Here is a 15,922-nt window from a genome sequence, read left to right on the forward strand (position 1 = left end):
AAAATGGAATAAAAAAGCTATGCATTAGGCTGTATACAAATATAACAAAGAGACTGCACTGTAGTAGAATGGCTGATGAGTAATGAATTATTGCACCAGTCAGAAAAACAGTATTGCACAGAAGGAGGATAAGATATTGTACATGAGTTCAGCAGCAGGCAGGAAGGATTTACAAAGTTCCTTCTGAAAAGTGTAGAGGTTGGTTGTGTTGTCAGGAACCTATTTTGGTGTAAAAAAAAAAATCATGCAAAGATCACAACTTCTTTTGTTAACTCAGACAAAAGGTCAAATTGAGGAAGTAACCAGTGATGGAAATCTTCTTGTGCAATAGGTCAAGGTATGTTGTTGCTCCATTCCAACAGTGTGGCAGCAGTTTGAGTTTGTACCTTCTCCTGTTTGAACACGACAACGCTGTCCTGCACAAAGTTTGCTGCATAAATAAATGTTTTTTTCCAGTTTGGCGTGGAACAACCTGACTGGCCAGCACAGATTTGTGACCTCCACCACATCTAATTACTTTGGGATGAACTGGAATGCCAACTGTAGGCAGTGCTGGACCTCACTGAGCGGAATCTGGTCTTCTTTTGGCTGAATGGGAGCAAATCCCTGCAGCCACATTCCAAAATTTGGTGGAAACCTTGAAACCAGAAGAGTGGAGGCTGTTATAGCAGCAGATAAACTCCCACGGCTTTGAAATGGGATGCTGACATGTTCACGCGTCCACATACGTTTAACCTTACCATGTAAATAGCAGAGCTCATGCACAATACACAGACTGAGCAAATCAAAAGACTGCAAACACCCAAAGCCTTAAACCACCCAGTGTTCAGGTTCATATCCAGGATTTTAGAAATGCTGAGCTCATGAATCCTCAATTCACACCCAAACCAAGCTGTTTTTGATTGGCCACAAATAAAATTCACATGCTCTATATTCATTCAACTGTTCAAACATGACTGTTTCAAACCCTCCTCTGCAATGCCAGAAAGTATAATTATGGTGGAGAGATACTAAATCCCAGTTTTTTAATGCATTTTTCTGCAAAACATTAACAATATGGACCATAACATGATGAAAGTCAGCCTTCAAATTCCCCACCATGTGCAATTGTAGAATTTAAAACTGTCCTCAAATTTCCAGAAACAGTACTGAGAACATGAGCTCAGTGTGTCCACAGTGTGCCTGCATGGAGAGAAATACTTTTAACGCAGAACAACAAGACAAAAACAAATAAACATGTGTACAAGAGTCCATATGATCAAATATTATTTTAATCAAAATATAAACACAAACTGTTTGGACCTCCCTGTTAACTCAACCTCAGGCAACCAGAGCAGGTGGGATTTGTTTTTCATACAGAATGGAAAAAAACACACAACCTATAGATACAGGACAAGTGAGCATTGTATTAAAAGATTCTAATATCAAGCGTTGTATGAATTGCATTCAAGGAAAAGCGACTTTATTTACATAACACAAAGCAGACGGATGTGGAGTCACCTTGTGGAATATGTCCAATGCAGATCATTGACATCAGGTCTGGTGTTGTAAGTCATTCAGTGCTACTAAACCTGAGCCCTCATGCAAAATGAAATCATATTGGTGGGAGGCTCCAATCTAATCCAACTCTTACGTGACCATTATCCTAGTGATTATTTCACGGAAAAAGCCAGGCACGCCCCGGCCCCTGAGAGAGAAGAAAAATAACAATGAACAGTTTTTGGAACTGAGCCACAAGATTTGGCTCCTTCCAAAGAGCTCCACGGCACAGAAGGATACAGATCAGGCTGAAGTCAGTGCTGGTTTGGGGCTTTTCTTGGCATTATGTTGAAAATAAGAAAAACAGAGCACATCATCAGCCTCATCTTTTAAAGCCACTTCACATGTGTTTCTGTCGGCCCATTCTCGGCCCCCTCGCATCTCCTTCGTCGTCAGATACTCAGGGTGTTCGTCACCTGGAGGACAGCAGAGAGTGCAGCAGGATGCCAGTAGCGACCGAGACGTTTAGAGACTCTATACCGGGGGACAGCTCCCTGCCAGCCGGGATGGTGAGAAGAGTTTGGCACAGAGAGAGCAGCTGCTGGGACAACCCTTCCCCTTCGCTCCCCATCAACAACAACGTGGGTTTGGTCATCTTGAAGTCTGAACACTGGGTGACAGGAATCTGGGGCGCCCCTGCTTCAGATCCCACTGTGCCAACCACCTGCCAGCCCTGCGCCACCTTCACCTTGACCATATCCTGGAGGTTTTCATACCCGTACACCCCCATCGCCTCCATGACGCCCGAGCTGGCCTTGCTCACCACCGGAGACAACGGGCAGCTGTGGTGGAGACTGCTGGCCACTCTGTCCACGCCGAGGAAATACGCAGAGCGCAGGATGGCACCCAGATTCATCGGGTCCTGAATTTTCTCCAGGACGAGCCAGAGAGGGGCGTTGCTGCCTTTTCGGCTGGGTGCAGAGTCCTCGGTGAGATAGCTCAGAGGACTGGCTTGCAGACACACTCCTTGATGCACTCGCCCGGAGGACATCTTGTCCAGATCTTTCTTAGTGACCCGCTGGACTTGCACTCCTCGCCGATGAGCCTCCTCACACACAGTTAACACAGACGTCCTTTGAGAGGCCTCCTCGTCTTTTACAAACAGTTTACGGGCCTTCCTTCTGCCCTGAGTGAGAGCCAAGAGACAGGGAGACACGCCAAACACAATCTCATAGTCCTCTGCTTTGTGGTCCAGCGCTGGCTTGTGTCTCCCCGGCCTCTCCCTCTCTGCAGGGAAATCCTCCAGACACAGCTTCCTGAGCTCAGACGACACTCTGCTGTTGCCTCCCCTCCACTGATCTGCCGTCTGCAGCACCGGGGGCTCGTTTTTCCACCCTCTAGTCTGAGTTGACCTCTCACCGTGCTGCCGTCCATCAGATACAACAGACTTATGTGGGACACCGGAGGTATTTAACACCCTGCTTCTTCTCTTCGCCCCAGGGGTGATGCTCCTGTCCTCTGGGCGCCGGAGGGCAGCTGAGACACGATAAGAGGCAAACTGGGAGCCCACTCCAGGCAGTGATGCAGGCTTGTGCCATCTTCTAGTCCAAACTAATAGAAGCTTGTGCTGATGTGCAACACTGAATGTCCACATATTTAAATAGCAGGAAATGTGTCCCCAGAGAAACGTGGTTCAGTAATAAATCCACAAGTGTCTGCAGATCTCACTGAGTATCTCCTGTCTGTCCTTTCTTCAAACAGCCACAGCTGCTGTCTCCCTCCATAACCGGTAACTTTGTGGCCTTCACATGAAGTGCGCACATGTGCAACGCAGCTGCGTAAAGCACGTGAGTTCATGACCGGATGTCGAGCGCTTTTACCTATAAAATAAGAGCCTAACCTTTTGTGGAAAACAAAATCAAATCAAATGTATTGTTATTGTCGAGCGCTTTTACCTATAAAATAAGAGCCTAACCTTTTGTGGAAAACAAAATCAAATCAAATGTATTGTTATTGATACACCACATTTTACCTAACAGTGCTGCATATAAAGCAGTTAAGACTCAAATTGACCAGCTACAATTTTAAAATGTCCCATGCTGCGGTTGGAATTTAAGAAATATTGTCCCCCAAATGTGCCCACCACCAACATGTTTTTGGATTTGGTGTATTTGGATTTTATTTACTAAATATTTGGGAATTTTCATTTGTACACATGACTATTCCTTTGTTGTCTATATTCTTATATAAAATAAAATATCATACAACTATGAATCATAATACAATCATGTGGTAGGCATGTTGTGTAGATTTACTTTGTTATTTACTACTTAATTAAAGGATCTATTTCGTCCACCAGTCCAATAAAGACATTAACATGTATAAATGAAGGATTTATTTTGAAATCTGTGGCTCTTCCGGGGTTAAACTTGACGCCTGTGACGTCAGTAAAATGGACGTCTATTTGTGTGTGCGTAATTACGTCATTTCCTGGAAGTGAAACTATCGCAACACGGAAGTCTTGGAAAGAAAACAAATAATCGTTCAATATTAGTGTCGAAGAACGAAGACGCCCTGAACATCGTTTGCTTATTGGATTGCCGCCGTCTTTCGTCGAGCTTTATACACGGTGAGAGTATCAGACACTCTGCGGGGTTCAGTCTGTGGAGGTGGGGCTAACAGCTAACAGCTAGTCGTCTGGGGAGATGTTGAGACAGGTTTGAGGGAACAGCCGAGCAAAAACACGGCTGAAGTGACTTCAGCCTCTCTAACAGGCCTCCAGTCACATAACTAGCTGCTGAGTAATATTTTCCAGGACACACGGGGGTCATTTACAGCACGGACATGGCTGAAACAGTGTTGGAAACTGACTGATATGTGTAAAAAAAATACACTGTCATTGTTTCTTTTTATTTTGGCTCCATTTTTCCTTTTGAACTGAAAAGTTCAAAATCCACTTTTTCACAACTACATAACGTTTTATATTACTTTACACCTCCCTACTGTGGAGTTTAAGTATGTTCAGTGACATGGGCGTGATGTAATGTATTAATTAGAGAGTATTTGTCATTTTTGCTTGTTAAAATACTTAACTACTAAATTAATTGCCAAAACTGTTCAATCGACTAAAACAGGGTCACTAATATTTACATTTTCTATTGTACAAAGAAAAACAATAAGAAGGAAATACATGAAAGCACAACAGTAGCACAATTCAGTCAACTGGCTAAATCATATCAAGAATAATGTAATTTATTCCTCCCAAACTTTCTATATAAAAATTGGAAGACAAACGGGCACAAAAGATTCCACACTGTTTGATAAATCAATAAATTGCTCGTCACTATTCAGCTCAGTATTAGGGCTGCAAATAATATTTTTCTTGAGTTATTTGGTCTATAAAATGCCAGTAATGAGCTGGAAATGTCCATCAGATCATGTTCCCACTCCTCAAGCTCGATGCGGCATCTTCAGAAGTCCAAAGCCCAAAGATTATCTCCTCCAAATCAATATAACATCATGAACTCAGAAAAGCAGCAAACACACCAAGCTATGTTTGACATTCTTGCAGGATAATTTACCTTAAATTTGTTGGCATGCACTTCTGTAGTTTGACTGTATTGATGTTTTCAAACAGATGGAGTTCCTGTTTGGAAGGAGGAAGACTCCGGAGGAGATGCTGAGACAGAATCAGAGGGCGCTGAACCGAGCCATTAGAGATCTGGACAGAGAGCGAATGAAACTGGAGCAACAGGAGAAGAAGATCATCGCTGACATAAAGAAAATGGCCAAACAGGGACAAATGGTGAGACAAAAAAATAAAAGGGGTTTATTGATGAGATGATTGATGAGAGTAGAGAGAGAATCCTGTGACTTGCGTAATTTTAATCTTTACAGGACGCCGTCAAGATCATGGCCAAGGATTTGGTTCGTACGCGGCGCTACGTCAAGAAGTTCATCATGATGAGAGCCAACATTCAGGCCGTCAGTCTAAAGATTCAGACGCTCAAGTCCAACAACAGCATGGCACAGGCTATGAAAGGCGTCACCAAAGCAATGGCCACCATGAACAGACAGGTCTGTTAAAGAATCACTGAAACGCACCATTCGACGGGAATAATCAATGAGCCTCCTGTGTTAAAGACCAACTGTTTATTACATTTCTGCAGCTGAAACTGCCTCAGATTCAGAGGATCATGATGGAGTTTGAAAAACAGAGTGAAATCATGGAAATGAAAGAGGAGATGATGAATGACGCTATCGACGATGCCATGGGCGACGAGGACGACGAGGAGGAGAGGTAAGGCACTGAGACAGGAGACAAAACAGTTATTTCTACTTTGATGCAAAGCTTTTGTTCCAGATTTGTTTCCGATCAGAGAACAAAAGGGGCTGGAGCACACTGATAAATTCACAGGGTGCAAACACAGTAGTTTCAACACTACTGTGAGACATAATGGGCAAAAATATATATAGTCAACCCAGACGAGATCTACAACTGCCACTGGATAACTGGTTGAACAGGGTTTCAAATCTATGTGATGAATGTCAGGTGTGGGAGCTGCAATATTCAGTGTCCCTAATGCCACACCCCCAACACCACGTCAGGAACAAAAGAACAAAAGAAAAACACAGATCTCACTTAAAGTTACAGGCACGATATCAGATTTTCACTACTCTGTTATCACGATGTTAACTCAATATCTATAGTATAAGAAGTAATAATAATAACAATATCTGTCAAATTCATCTTTATTGTGCTTTTTGTCCCTTTTAATTTTTTTTCGCAAATGATTCAATTTCTTTTCACATGCTGAAAATTCCTAACAAATCGAAATGCATCACTACAAACCACATGAAAATGTTAACTCCACTTGATCAGATGTGTCTGAGGTGGGAGCTAGACAGGAGCTAGACTGGAGCTATACAGGAGCTATACAGGAGCTAGACTGGAGCTAGACTGGAGCTAGACAGGAGCTAGACTGGAGCTAGACAGGAGCTAGACTGGAGCTAGACTGGAGCTAGACTGGAGCTAGACAGGAGCTAGACTGGAGCTAGACTGGAGCTAGACTGGAGCTAGACTGGAGCTAGACAGGAGCTAGACTGGAGCTAGACTGGAGCTAGACTGGAGCTAGACTGGAGCTAGACTGGAGCTAGACTGGAGCTAGACCCCTTTAACTTGACCCACCCTCCACAGTCTAACATAACTAACCCAGTGTATGTTTTGACGCTTGTGACTGTGTCCCATGTACAGTGACGCCATCGTGTCCCAGGTGCTGGACGAGCTGGGCCTCAGCCTGTCCGATGAACTGTCAAGTGAGTAACCGTGTAAATCTGCCACGACGTCTTTCGTCTAGTATTCCACGTCCGTCACATGACTGGGTTCCCATTGCGTGTGTTCCCTTCAGATCTTCCGAGCACCGGAGGAAGCTTGTCGGTGGCCGGCGGTAAGAAGGCCGAGCCCCAGGCCGCCCTGGCTGACGCAGACGCTGACCTGGAGGCGCGGCTGAATAACCTGCGGAGAGACTGAACACACGGTGACTGTCGGACACTGTGGCGGGCTCGTCAATACAGACACAAACATACTCGAATCTCTGTGTTTAGATTCTTCTGAAGGTATAACTGGCAGAACACTGGCTGTTTCCGAAAAAACAGTTGTATAAAGGCTTTCTGTTTGAGGTGTTTTCATTATAATACGTGTATGATGTATTTAATCAAACAAAAACCTACAAGGGTCGTTCTCCTTCATAGGTCTAGCAAATTATTGTCTCATTTCAGACATTGCCAAATGACATAATTTCTCAGAGAGTGAAAAATCATTTCACAGTCTGTGTAAATACTAACTCCTAAAGGCATGATGTGTTCAGAAGTTAAATCAACACTAAAAATGTTTAAAAGAACCCAAATGAAGCAGGACAGAAGTGGATATTTTATACGGATGGCTGATCTTTTTGTACATCAGGCTGGTATCCACATCATCGTATAAAATAAACCGTTTTAGCCCAGAATTGAGCTTTTTGATGATTTCTGATTATGTTGGTGATATTTGTCAGGGTCTGGCTGAAGATGGTGTTCAAACAGTGTGTCGTCTCAACATCTTCTCTGTCTGAACGGTTTATCTTACAAACATGTACAGAGGATGAAAGAAAAAGAAAGAAAGGTAAAAGAAAGCACTCCTGTTTACTGCTTGATGACCTGATTGTGAGCTCTGCAGGATTTTCACCAAAATGTTCATAAGGAGTCGGTGTGGTGTTTATTTTTGAGAAACTGTCCTGTTTTGATTTTCTTTATTCAATAAATATGTTTTTTTTCCAGATTTAACTAACTGGCCGTCTGATTTAAGACATTTTACACATGAACACATGAAACCAGACACACACACACAGACGCCACATTGGCCTGTGGATCACACGTCAACTCTGGCCTGTAAACACATATAAGTAAAATGAGGGGCTGTGATTTTCTAAATAAAAAGCACCATAACGGTTTCATCTCTCAACCAATTCCAATGAGTCGTTTTTGTATTTTATTTTATACCTGTTTGCTCCAAAACCACAGCTGTTCCGGTTACTTGTATGTGTTTACATGACCTTCACCAATGAGCGAGTCTGAGAAAATAACCCTGGTGACGTCACAGTGATGTCATTAGGGTTATCTCGGCTTGGGTTTGGAGACTACGGCTTTTAATTTCAATTTCACCCTAAAAAGGCTGTAACTTTGAAATACAACCACTTGATTTTGGCTCACTCATAGTGGTGGAATGTGCATTTATTTTCTATTTATTTTTTCTATTTCACCTTTGCTACAGCTCTGAAAATGCTGCACTTTTCCTCCACTACACATACGTAACATCTATCGTTAATTTACATCCATATTTCACATAAAAAATATAGGATCATGTTGTTAATGTATATTTAACATTAATACAATAGTAATAATATGTAAGTCTTGAAGGGGCTGCATTATAATTACTTTTTATACTTGAAGTACACATTTTTAGTTTAGTGGATTATTATTAAACTGTAGTATTACTGCTCTTACTTTAGTATATGATCAGAAGCCCTTTCCCACCACTGCTAAATGTTGTCAGCTCTTCACAACCAGTGGATGAGGAGGGATGATTAATTCTGTAGATGCTTGTAAAAAACACTAATTTATGCTCTAACTTCTGGCCGCTTGTCAGGCAAGTTGGGAATCAAAAGAAAAAATAAATACTTAATGTCCTAGATTGGTTTTATTTCTTAATACTGCTTTTTTCTTACACCTAAATAAGTATTTCATTCACATCCACTCAGAATTTGGGTCTATATTGGTTCATTGTCTGCCTGAAATTGTGGTTTTGGAAATGCCACATATATTTAAATAGTTTTTTTTATTACATAGCTCATTTAAATTTAAATGGTTCCTATCAAAACGTGTGCAAACTGAGTATCTGGCCTCAAAACTCAAATTCCATTTTAACAAACTTGCACAACCAAACCCAACAAAACATCATAGACATGTTAATTTTATTCCAAAAAAATGTAACTTTCAAAACTGTCAATTTGTCAACATACAATCATAGAACAATATTGAATGTACTCAACACTTCCAACATTAAATAATAAAAAAATAACAGCCATGTTTTATGTACATTTGTTTCTGAAAGCTATGTACAGAAAAAAACAAAAAAAAAAACAAAATCAACTTTTGTATTTCCAAAATCTGCCTACACATACGCCTGGCAGTTGAAGTACTGAAGCTGCAGAAAGCCGTTGCATCATACGTAATAAAACAGGTTGAGCAAACGCAGCGAGGAAGAAAACACCTGGCAGAAATCAAACACTGCGATTGTGACCGAGACGGACTCGGAGAGGGAGAGATTAACTGGCGAACATCGCTAGAACTACAGCTAGGAAGCTTATTTATCGTCTAAAATGGCTCCTTGAATGGATGACAGCTAACAGCATCCTCAAGAGGCCGGTGCATACACATAACTTGCGTAATATTTACTGGATGTAGGCGTACTGTAAAGACTGGAAACACAAAACTGTACGTTGTTATTATCAGGCGGCCTTATGATGAGGCCGGACGCAGCGGTTCTCACCGAACAGAGCAGCCAAAAGTCATGCTTTCAAGAACAATATCGTGTAGTTTCTGCAGCCCGATGAGCAGAGATTATTCTCCATTCTGGGATTAAGCCATGCTACCATCTTCTTTTTTTTGAAAACAGCTAAATAGAGTCCATGCAATTCACATAAACTAAATAAAATAACAGAAACATAACCGGGAACGGATTACTGGGTACCGCGCCATGTTTAACCTCCTCTCGTTTTCTCGTGCCTTTGTCTTAACAAAGCAAACCAGGAACACATAATCATCTGGCTGCTTTTCTATTTTTTCTTGCATTGGATTGTTACTGTAATTCTTTAATATGAAATCATGCTGAGTGTGGCTCAATACTCCCGATATCACACCAAACATTGATAAAACCTTAGTTGACGTTGTGTGCGAACAATATAGGCGATAAACAGCACGACAGTCAGATTTTGACTTGTTTTTTTTTTTTTCCCACGTAGGCAGGGAGAATGAGGGCGGTCGGAGCAGCCACAACAAAAAGTTGTAGTTGTATTGCTCATGACGTACAGTTCAAGCTCTACTAGTCTGTCAAACTGGCAAACAATGTTCCCGCTCCACCCCCACAACATGAAGGTCCAATTTGACTATGAATAAAAAGACAGAAACTCCACTGTTGTCTGATAAAAATCAAATTCGGATGGCACAGCTGCTGCAAACTGGATTTTAAACATGTCACAGAACATGCACATAACTGTTTTGTTTTTTTTAAGATTACAAACTTGCGTGTATTCTTCAGCAGCTGCTAACACGGGGACTGTAATCTTGTGGCATCAGGCTTTTAATCTCCCTTTCAGAAGTGTGAATGAGACCAAAAATATCAAGGACACCCAATGGTGCAGCCAGCTCCCATCCTTTTACATTATTCTGCAGGAGATCAGCTGGCCTGCGGTGACACATTGAGGCTGGAGAGCCGTCGACTCTCCCACAGACTGAAAGCAACAGGAGTTACACATAGCGACTGGGGACGCGTCTTTTCCCCTCCAGACAAGACAAATGTAGCATTTTCTAATCTGGACACGGATTAGCGGCTCCTCTCCGCCGTCAACGCCACGCGGCTTTCACTTCCGACAGGTCCGGTGAGGCGTGTGTTTCTTGGGCACCTCGATGCGACACCGGCTTCGGTCATCCAGCCAAGGCAGCTCGAAGTTCCTGGAGTGAGAACAGACATTTTTACTTCATGGCTTAAGTTTAAAGACTTTATGGTTCTGTCTTTGACTTCAGAAAAACAAAAGTACTGGAAGGCGACACATTGAAGGAAAAATCTGAGCGATGGCGATCATCAAAACACTTAATGAGAGACATTTTTCTGGAAGACAAATATCGGAGCCATGTGTGAAGTGTCGTGTTCCTCCAAAGCTCTGGTGGGTGCAGTTAAGTCCACACCAGTCATCACACAAGTGTTACTAAACAGAGTTTTTCGCCTGATTGTTTTAACTTTGTATTGAAAACTTATAGGACGTTAAAGATTCTGAGCATGAAAATTAGTTTAAAAAAAAACAACAATTATGATATTAAGTATTAAACAGGAGATATTTGACCACATTTAGAGGTCAAATGATTTGGAGCATCACTGACGAGGAGCCTTCTGGACACTTGTTAAGAGACTTCATGTAGGTTTTTACTTTTAATTTATCACCCGTCTGGATCTGATAAATCTTTAAATCCTGTAAGCAGGAATTGATCTTAACACTGTTATCTCATAGATAAGACTTAAAGATCAATAAAGTCTTAAATAAATACTTTTGCCAAACACTTTCACTGACATAGAGCTGCTTTCATCCACTCTCCCTCATTATTCTTTCACAGATTCATTCTTACGACTTTGAAACCATTTTTGAAGAATTTCCTGAGTCACCAAATTAATTAAATGATCAATCTATAACTTCATGGATCACGTCAGTTTGGCCTAATGTGGCATGAAGCAGACTAAAATAAGATAAAATACAAAAAAAAAGAAACAAACCACAAATTCAGCTCCAACTTACTGTTGTGAGAGTTTGGGTAACGGCCGGCCGAATGCAACCACAGGCAAGAAGGGAGTGATCACTATAGTTTCAACTGGCAGAAACAAAAATGATCAAGTTAATCTATTGAATCCCTTTAAAAAAGCATCCGGTAAATGTTGCTGAATTGCCTTTTATTCGTCTACTGGATGTTTAAGTAATGCAGATGTACCATCTTCTGTGTCGGGATAGAAGGACGAGAGCTCTGGCTCGGTCTCCGCGACCACTTTCTTCCTGTTCATGCGCTGCTGCAAACGCTGAAACATGCGCTGTTCTCTGATTCGCTGGATGTCCCACCTGCAAACACAGAGGATCGATTAAAAAAAAAAAAAAAAAAAACACCTGTGCACCTGCCTGAGGAGTACAACAGAGCTGCTGACTCATATTAGCTTTTACTAATAGATGGAGTGACTAATTATCTGCAGCTTACAGACTTCACAGACAGCTGGGGAATTCTGGTGTGATGCAAATAATGAAAATCATCATTCATCCTTGTTTTTTTTAATCAGTTTTCACACTTTGTGATCCATTAAAATCCATTATTGTGTATAGACAATGTAGTAAATATTACAGGCAAGGTCAAAACATTTCACCGTGTCTAAATCTCAAAAGTTAATGTGCTGAGTTGTGGTAAAAGAGTCAAAACTAGAGCCTGATGACACCCTGGTCACTATGATACTCATGTATCATAACGGTTGTACATGATGTGACAGTAAATAGTCGTACAGAAGAGCCATTAAATGTGTTTGAAAGCTTAATTTTGATGAGAGTGGGACCTGCTGACTGAGGAAATCTTGATCTCAATAAAACTATGGTTGGAACAAGTCTTCCTGTAACTTGTGCTGCACTGACAGAAATAAAGCAGCAGTAGACAATAGTTAAAGATGATTCAGTAGCTTGAAACGCACCATTTTAACTGTATTTAATGTTCAACCCTCACCAAGCCTGCTTCATTACACAGTCCATTTTCAAAGTCTGAGCTACGTTATTGCTCTTATGCGTAAAATTTCACATTTCCACACCTTTAATATAAATTTGTTGCATTTGTGTTGACGTTGTGATTTATTTTCTGGTTATATATACTGTTTAAAACGTACTGTTAGAGCCGTTAGTGCTTGTGACGACTGTAAAATGTCCCACTCAGTGCATCTCTTAGTCACAACTCCTAAGTAATCAATTGAAAGGATCCCTAAATCACATTCACCAAACAAATACTAGTAGATAAATGCTGATGTGATTATCAGGCTCCAGTAAACACCCAAGAACAAGGCCATATTTCTTCAAATCTTAGAAATAACTCGAGTGATCGGTACCTTTTCCTCCTCTTCTCATCCAGCTCGAGCTTCAAGTGGCGTTTCAAAAACACGTTATCGTCCAGCGGCTTAACGGGACAAAATTCACACATGTCATTTATGAGTTAGATGTTTCTGGATCTAATGTGAGAGAACTATTTATTTTCTTTAAATTCAGATGTGTCTCACCTCAGGGGGGTTAAAGGAAGGGTCCTCATCCAAGGGCTCTATATGATTTTCCCTCCAAGATGGAACTAGGAGGTAGAGAGGAGGGAGAGGACATCATTCACGGATAATGTGTCGAGTACATTTGATGGATAAAGTGATTAAAGATGGGATATAGGTTAGGCTTACAAACAATCAGCATATCATGTACTACATGAGGAGTCCACTCACTGGCCACCTCTTCCTCTTTTTTAGGGGAAGTCTCCCGCAGAGGAGACAGAGGAGGTTGGTTCCAGCAACAGAGGTACATCTCTGTAGTAGACATGAAGGGCAGATCTTCCATCTGACAGCTCACATCAGGCTCCTCTTTACAAGGGAGCATAATGTCCCTTTCCGCCCCTGATCTCAGAGGAACGGTCTTCTCTGGGGTTTCCTTACTGCGCAGCTCTCTTTGACTGGGAGAGCCGGGCTGAATCTCAGGCTTCTGGGGGCTGAGCTTGGCGCTTTTGCCCCGTGATTTCTGGACTTTTGCATCTCCAAAGCAAGATTTCCTGCAAGTGCACAGAGCAGAATCAAGAATTGGAAAAAAAAAAGTCTGAACTCAATTCTGTTTAGGTTTCTTTTATGCATAATTTTATTATTCTAGCTTGATTTGAAGACAAAGAGCTGCGAGGGATCATTCATTTTACCTCTTTTGACCTTTGCCACCCCGACTAAAAGGGAGCGAAGTGGCTGGGTTAGGCTGAGGACTCTCCTCTACATCCAGATCCCACATGTCCTCTTTGTCAGGGGTCCATGGCTCCAGGGGTTGGAAGAGGCGCTTGTCACGTGGCGGGTCCTTCCTTGTGAGCTGCAGGCGACGCTCCATGCGCTCAATACGTGCAAGCAGCTGCAAAAGAGGAGGATACGGAGAAAAAAAAAAACTTTAAATGCTTATATAAAAAAAACACACATTATACACAACACAAGATTTGCTAAAAAAACAAACTTTTACATACCGTCTCCTTGTCTGCCTTGAGCTCATCTATCTCCTTGTCCTTGGACTGCAGCTGTTGTTGCTGTTGTTCAATGAGGTCCAGTTGGAGGAGGAGAATCTGCCGGAGGCAGTTGGCCTGTGTGTGAGGATTAGCAGGGGTCTTCCTGATGTTCCTCCACTTACCCTCGGAGGAGAGTTCAATGGATGCGGTGCCAAGGACTCCGGGGACAACCCCCTTCACACTGTCGTCGGCTCGGGCATCCTTAGGATTATTGTTCACAGCCATCTGAGGGTTATCCATATTGTCTACAGAGAGGGGTTTACCTTTCACTGGGGTTCCCTCACCCCCCATTTGTCTGACAGGGGACAATATCCCCACAGTTTTACTGTCTCCTTGAACTAGTTCTGCAACCGTGGCACCGAGGGCAACTTTGCTTGTCATGTAATTCTGGTCTAAGTCCCTTGATTTGCTCGGGATCTCGCGCCCGTGCAGGTCGTGCACATCTATAACAAAGTCGCAGGACTCCCTCTTCAGGCTTACAGGGATCACGGTGGCGGCTCCAAAACGCGTTTTGTCAAAGTCGACGGTGTCTGCGTCCTGCTTGAAACCTGTGTTTGGAAACAGTGAGGATCTCAGAGTCATGGCGAACACAACGACTTTTTCATCCTGCAACGCCTCGGCGCTGCAACTCAGCCACAGCTACCTCCCATGAGAAGTTAGCCGCCGCTGCCCTGCGAGACAAAGACAAATAAAGACAAACCTCTGGTTATTGTGGTCTGTTACCCTGCCAGAAGTGGAGGGGTGAATCATATGCAGTTAGTAATAACACTTAAACAAACCGAGGGGAGCTAAAACACCCGGAGTGCGTCTGATCCCGGGGCATCCTTTCCCGAAAATCATTCGCCGGGTTTGAAATTGAAGCTAAGCTAACATTAGCACTGCTGCACAAACATCGAGGCGCTAATTTCCGCACAAACTAGTCCGATTAAAAGGAGATAAACTCGGTCCTGTGACAGGGAGGTGGAGGTTAAAGCGTGCGGGCTTCAAACAAGGACTCGGGAGTGGCTGTGGAGGACGTTGGCAGCAGCCTGCTCCTCCATTTTGGTTCTCGACGAAATCATGAAAAACAATAACAGCTAGCTAGCCGGCTAACGCTAACAGGCTAGTTTAAACAGCAAAACGCGCTCCGGTGTGACAGCGACCGCGTCGAGACCCTCCTAAAAACCCCACGGACGCGTTTTTAGCATCATGTACTCGTGTGTTTCTGGGTTTTTACCTCGACTATGATTCAGTCCCACCTGCAAGTGCCTTCATGTTCCCTCCTCAAGACTTGTTTTAAAGCGCCCTCCACTGCGCATGCGTAATTTGGCTCTGGCCATTTCTTGTGTTTTGAAGGTTTTGATCAGAAAAAGTCCAGCAGGAGGAGACAGAGATCAATATTTCACTCTGGGATTACGTAATGTGCAGAGTGAGGGGGGCAATCAAACACTGAGCTTTATTATTAACGTGTCTGTTGCTTTATACTCTTATTCTGTCATGCTTGTATATACAGTTTTAGACTTTTTCTATTTCTCTTTGTGTTTCTACTCTTATTGTTTCACTCTGTGTGCTTATTTTATCTTTTTTTTTATTATTATTGTTTCAGTCTCAGAACATTTGACTGCACATTATGCTGTGTATATCTGTGTATGTGACAAATAAAGGTTTTATCTTATCACTTCTACGATCACTCTGTTCCCAAATTACATGGGCATTTTGGTAATTCATGAGATAATATGATTAAAGATAAAGACAATTAGATGTATATGAGACAAACACAAGAACAGAAAACAACTATACATGAGCAATTAAACTCAAAATCCTACAAGAGTAATATTATACCTTTTAT

At 42.3% G+C, this 15,922-nt stretch overlaps 3 protein-coding genes across 4 annotated transcripts; 1 reads left to right on the forward strand and 2 right to left on the reverse strand.

Annotated features, from left to right (window-relative positions):
• Positions 1-1,948: 1,948 nt before the first annotated feature.
• mrm1 (mitochondrial rRNA methyltransferase 1 homolog (S. cerevisiae)) lies at positions 1,949-3,178 on the reverse strand. The gene has a single exon (XM_070852214.1). It carries the CDS (start codon positions 3,131-3,133, stop codon positions 1,952-1,954), a length of 1,182 nt encoding a protein of 393 aa, XP_070708315.1. The 5' UTR covers positions 3,134-3,178; the 3' UTR covers positions 1,949-1,951.
• Positions 3,179-3,980: 802 nt separating this feature from the next.
• Positions 3,981-7,800, forward strand: chmp2a (charged multivesicular body protein 2A). The gene is made up of 6 exons (XM_070851634.1): positions 3,981-4,108; positions 5,117-5,284; positions 5,377-5,556; positions 5,649-5,779; positions 6,734-6,795; positions 6,888-7,800. Exons 2-6 carry the CDS (start codon positions 5,117-5,119, stop codon positions 7,007-7,009), a joined length of 663 nt encoding a protein of 220 aa, XP_070707735.1. The 5' UTR covers positions 3,981-4,108; the 3' UTR covers positions 7,010-7,800.
• Positions 7,801-8,915: 1,115 nt separating this feature from the next.
• Positions 8,916-15,387, reverse strand: msl1b (MSL complex subunit 1b). Of its 2 annotated transcripts, none has more exons than XM_070852007.1 (9): positions 15,311-15,387; positions 14,056-14,765; positions 13,747-13,946; positions 13,289-13,608; positions 13,082-13,146; positions 12,914-12,981; positions 11,773-11,897; positions 11,583-11,655; positions 8,916-10,746 (listed from the first exon to the last, which is right to left on the reverse strand). In XM_070852007.1, exons 2-9 carry the CDS (start codon positions 14,674-14,676, stop codon positions 10,656-10,658), a joined length of 1,563 nt encoding a protein of 520 aa, XP_070708108.1. In that variant the 5' UTR covers positions 14,677-14,765; positions 15,311-15,387; the 3' UTR covers positions 8,916-10,655. The 2 variants fall into 2 exon arrangements, with proteins under 2 accessions (XP_070708108.1, XP_070708107.1); XM_070852006.1 differs by having other exon boundaries at positions 13,247-13,608.
• Between the last annotated feature and the right edge of the window lie 535 nt (positions 15,388-15,922).

This window comes from Pempheris klunzingeri, chromosome 20, assembly GCF_042242105.1.
Source record: "Pempheris klunzingeri isolate RE-2024b chromosome 20, fPemKlu1.hap1, whole genome shotgun sequence".
In the NCBI taxonomy this organism is placed as follows: Eukaryota; Metazoa; Chordata; class Actinopteri; order Acropomatiformes; family Pempheridae; genus Pempheris; species Pempheris klunzingeri.

What these genes read in the sequence shown, in the direction of transcription:
- mrm1 (XM_070852214.1), bottom strand. Translation starts at nt 3,133, where the DNA reads ATGTGGACATTCAGTGTTGCACATCAGCACAAGCTTCTATTAGTTTGG.
- chmp2a (XM_070851634.1), top strand. Translation starts at nt 5,117, where the DNA reads ATGGAGTTCCTGTTTGGAAGGAGGAAGACTCCGGAGGAGATGCTGAGA. An exon ending in TGGCCACCATGAACAGACAG is followed by an intron (nt 5,557 to 5,648) that starts GTCTGTTAAAGA and finishes ACATTTCTGCAG; the next exon opens with CTGAAACTGCCTCAGATTCA. An exon ending in CCTGTCCGATGAACTGTCAA is followed by an intron (nt 6,796 to 6,887) that starts GTGAGTAACCGT and finishes TGTTCCCTTCAG; the next exon opens with ATCTTCCGAGCACCGGAGGA.
- msl1b (XM_070852006.1), bottom strand. Translation starts at nt 14,676, where the DNA reads ATGACTCTGAGATCCTCACTGTTTCCAAACACAGGTTTCAAGCAGGAC. An exon ending in CTTCCTTTAACCCCCCTGAG is followed by an intron (nt 12,982 to 13,081) that starts GTGAGACACATC and finishes TGTCCCGTTAAG; the next exon opens with CCGCTGGACGATAACGTGTT. An exon ending in CTATCCCGACACAGAAGATG is followed by an intron (nt 11,656 to 11,772) that starts GTACATCTGCAT and finishes TGTTTCTGCCAG; the next exon opens with TTGAAACTATAGTGATCACT.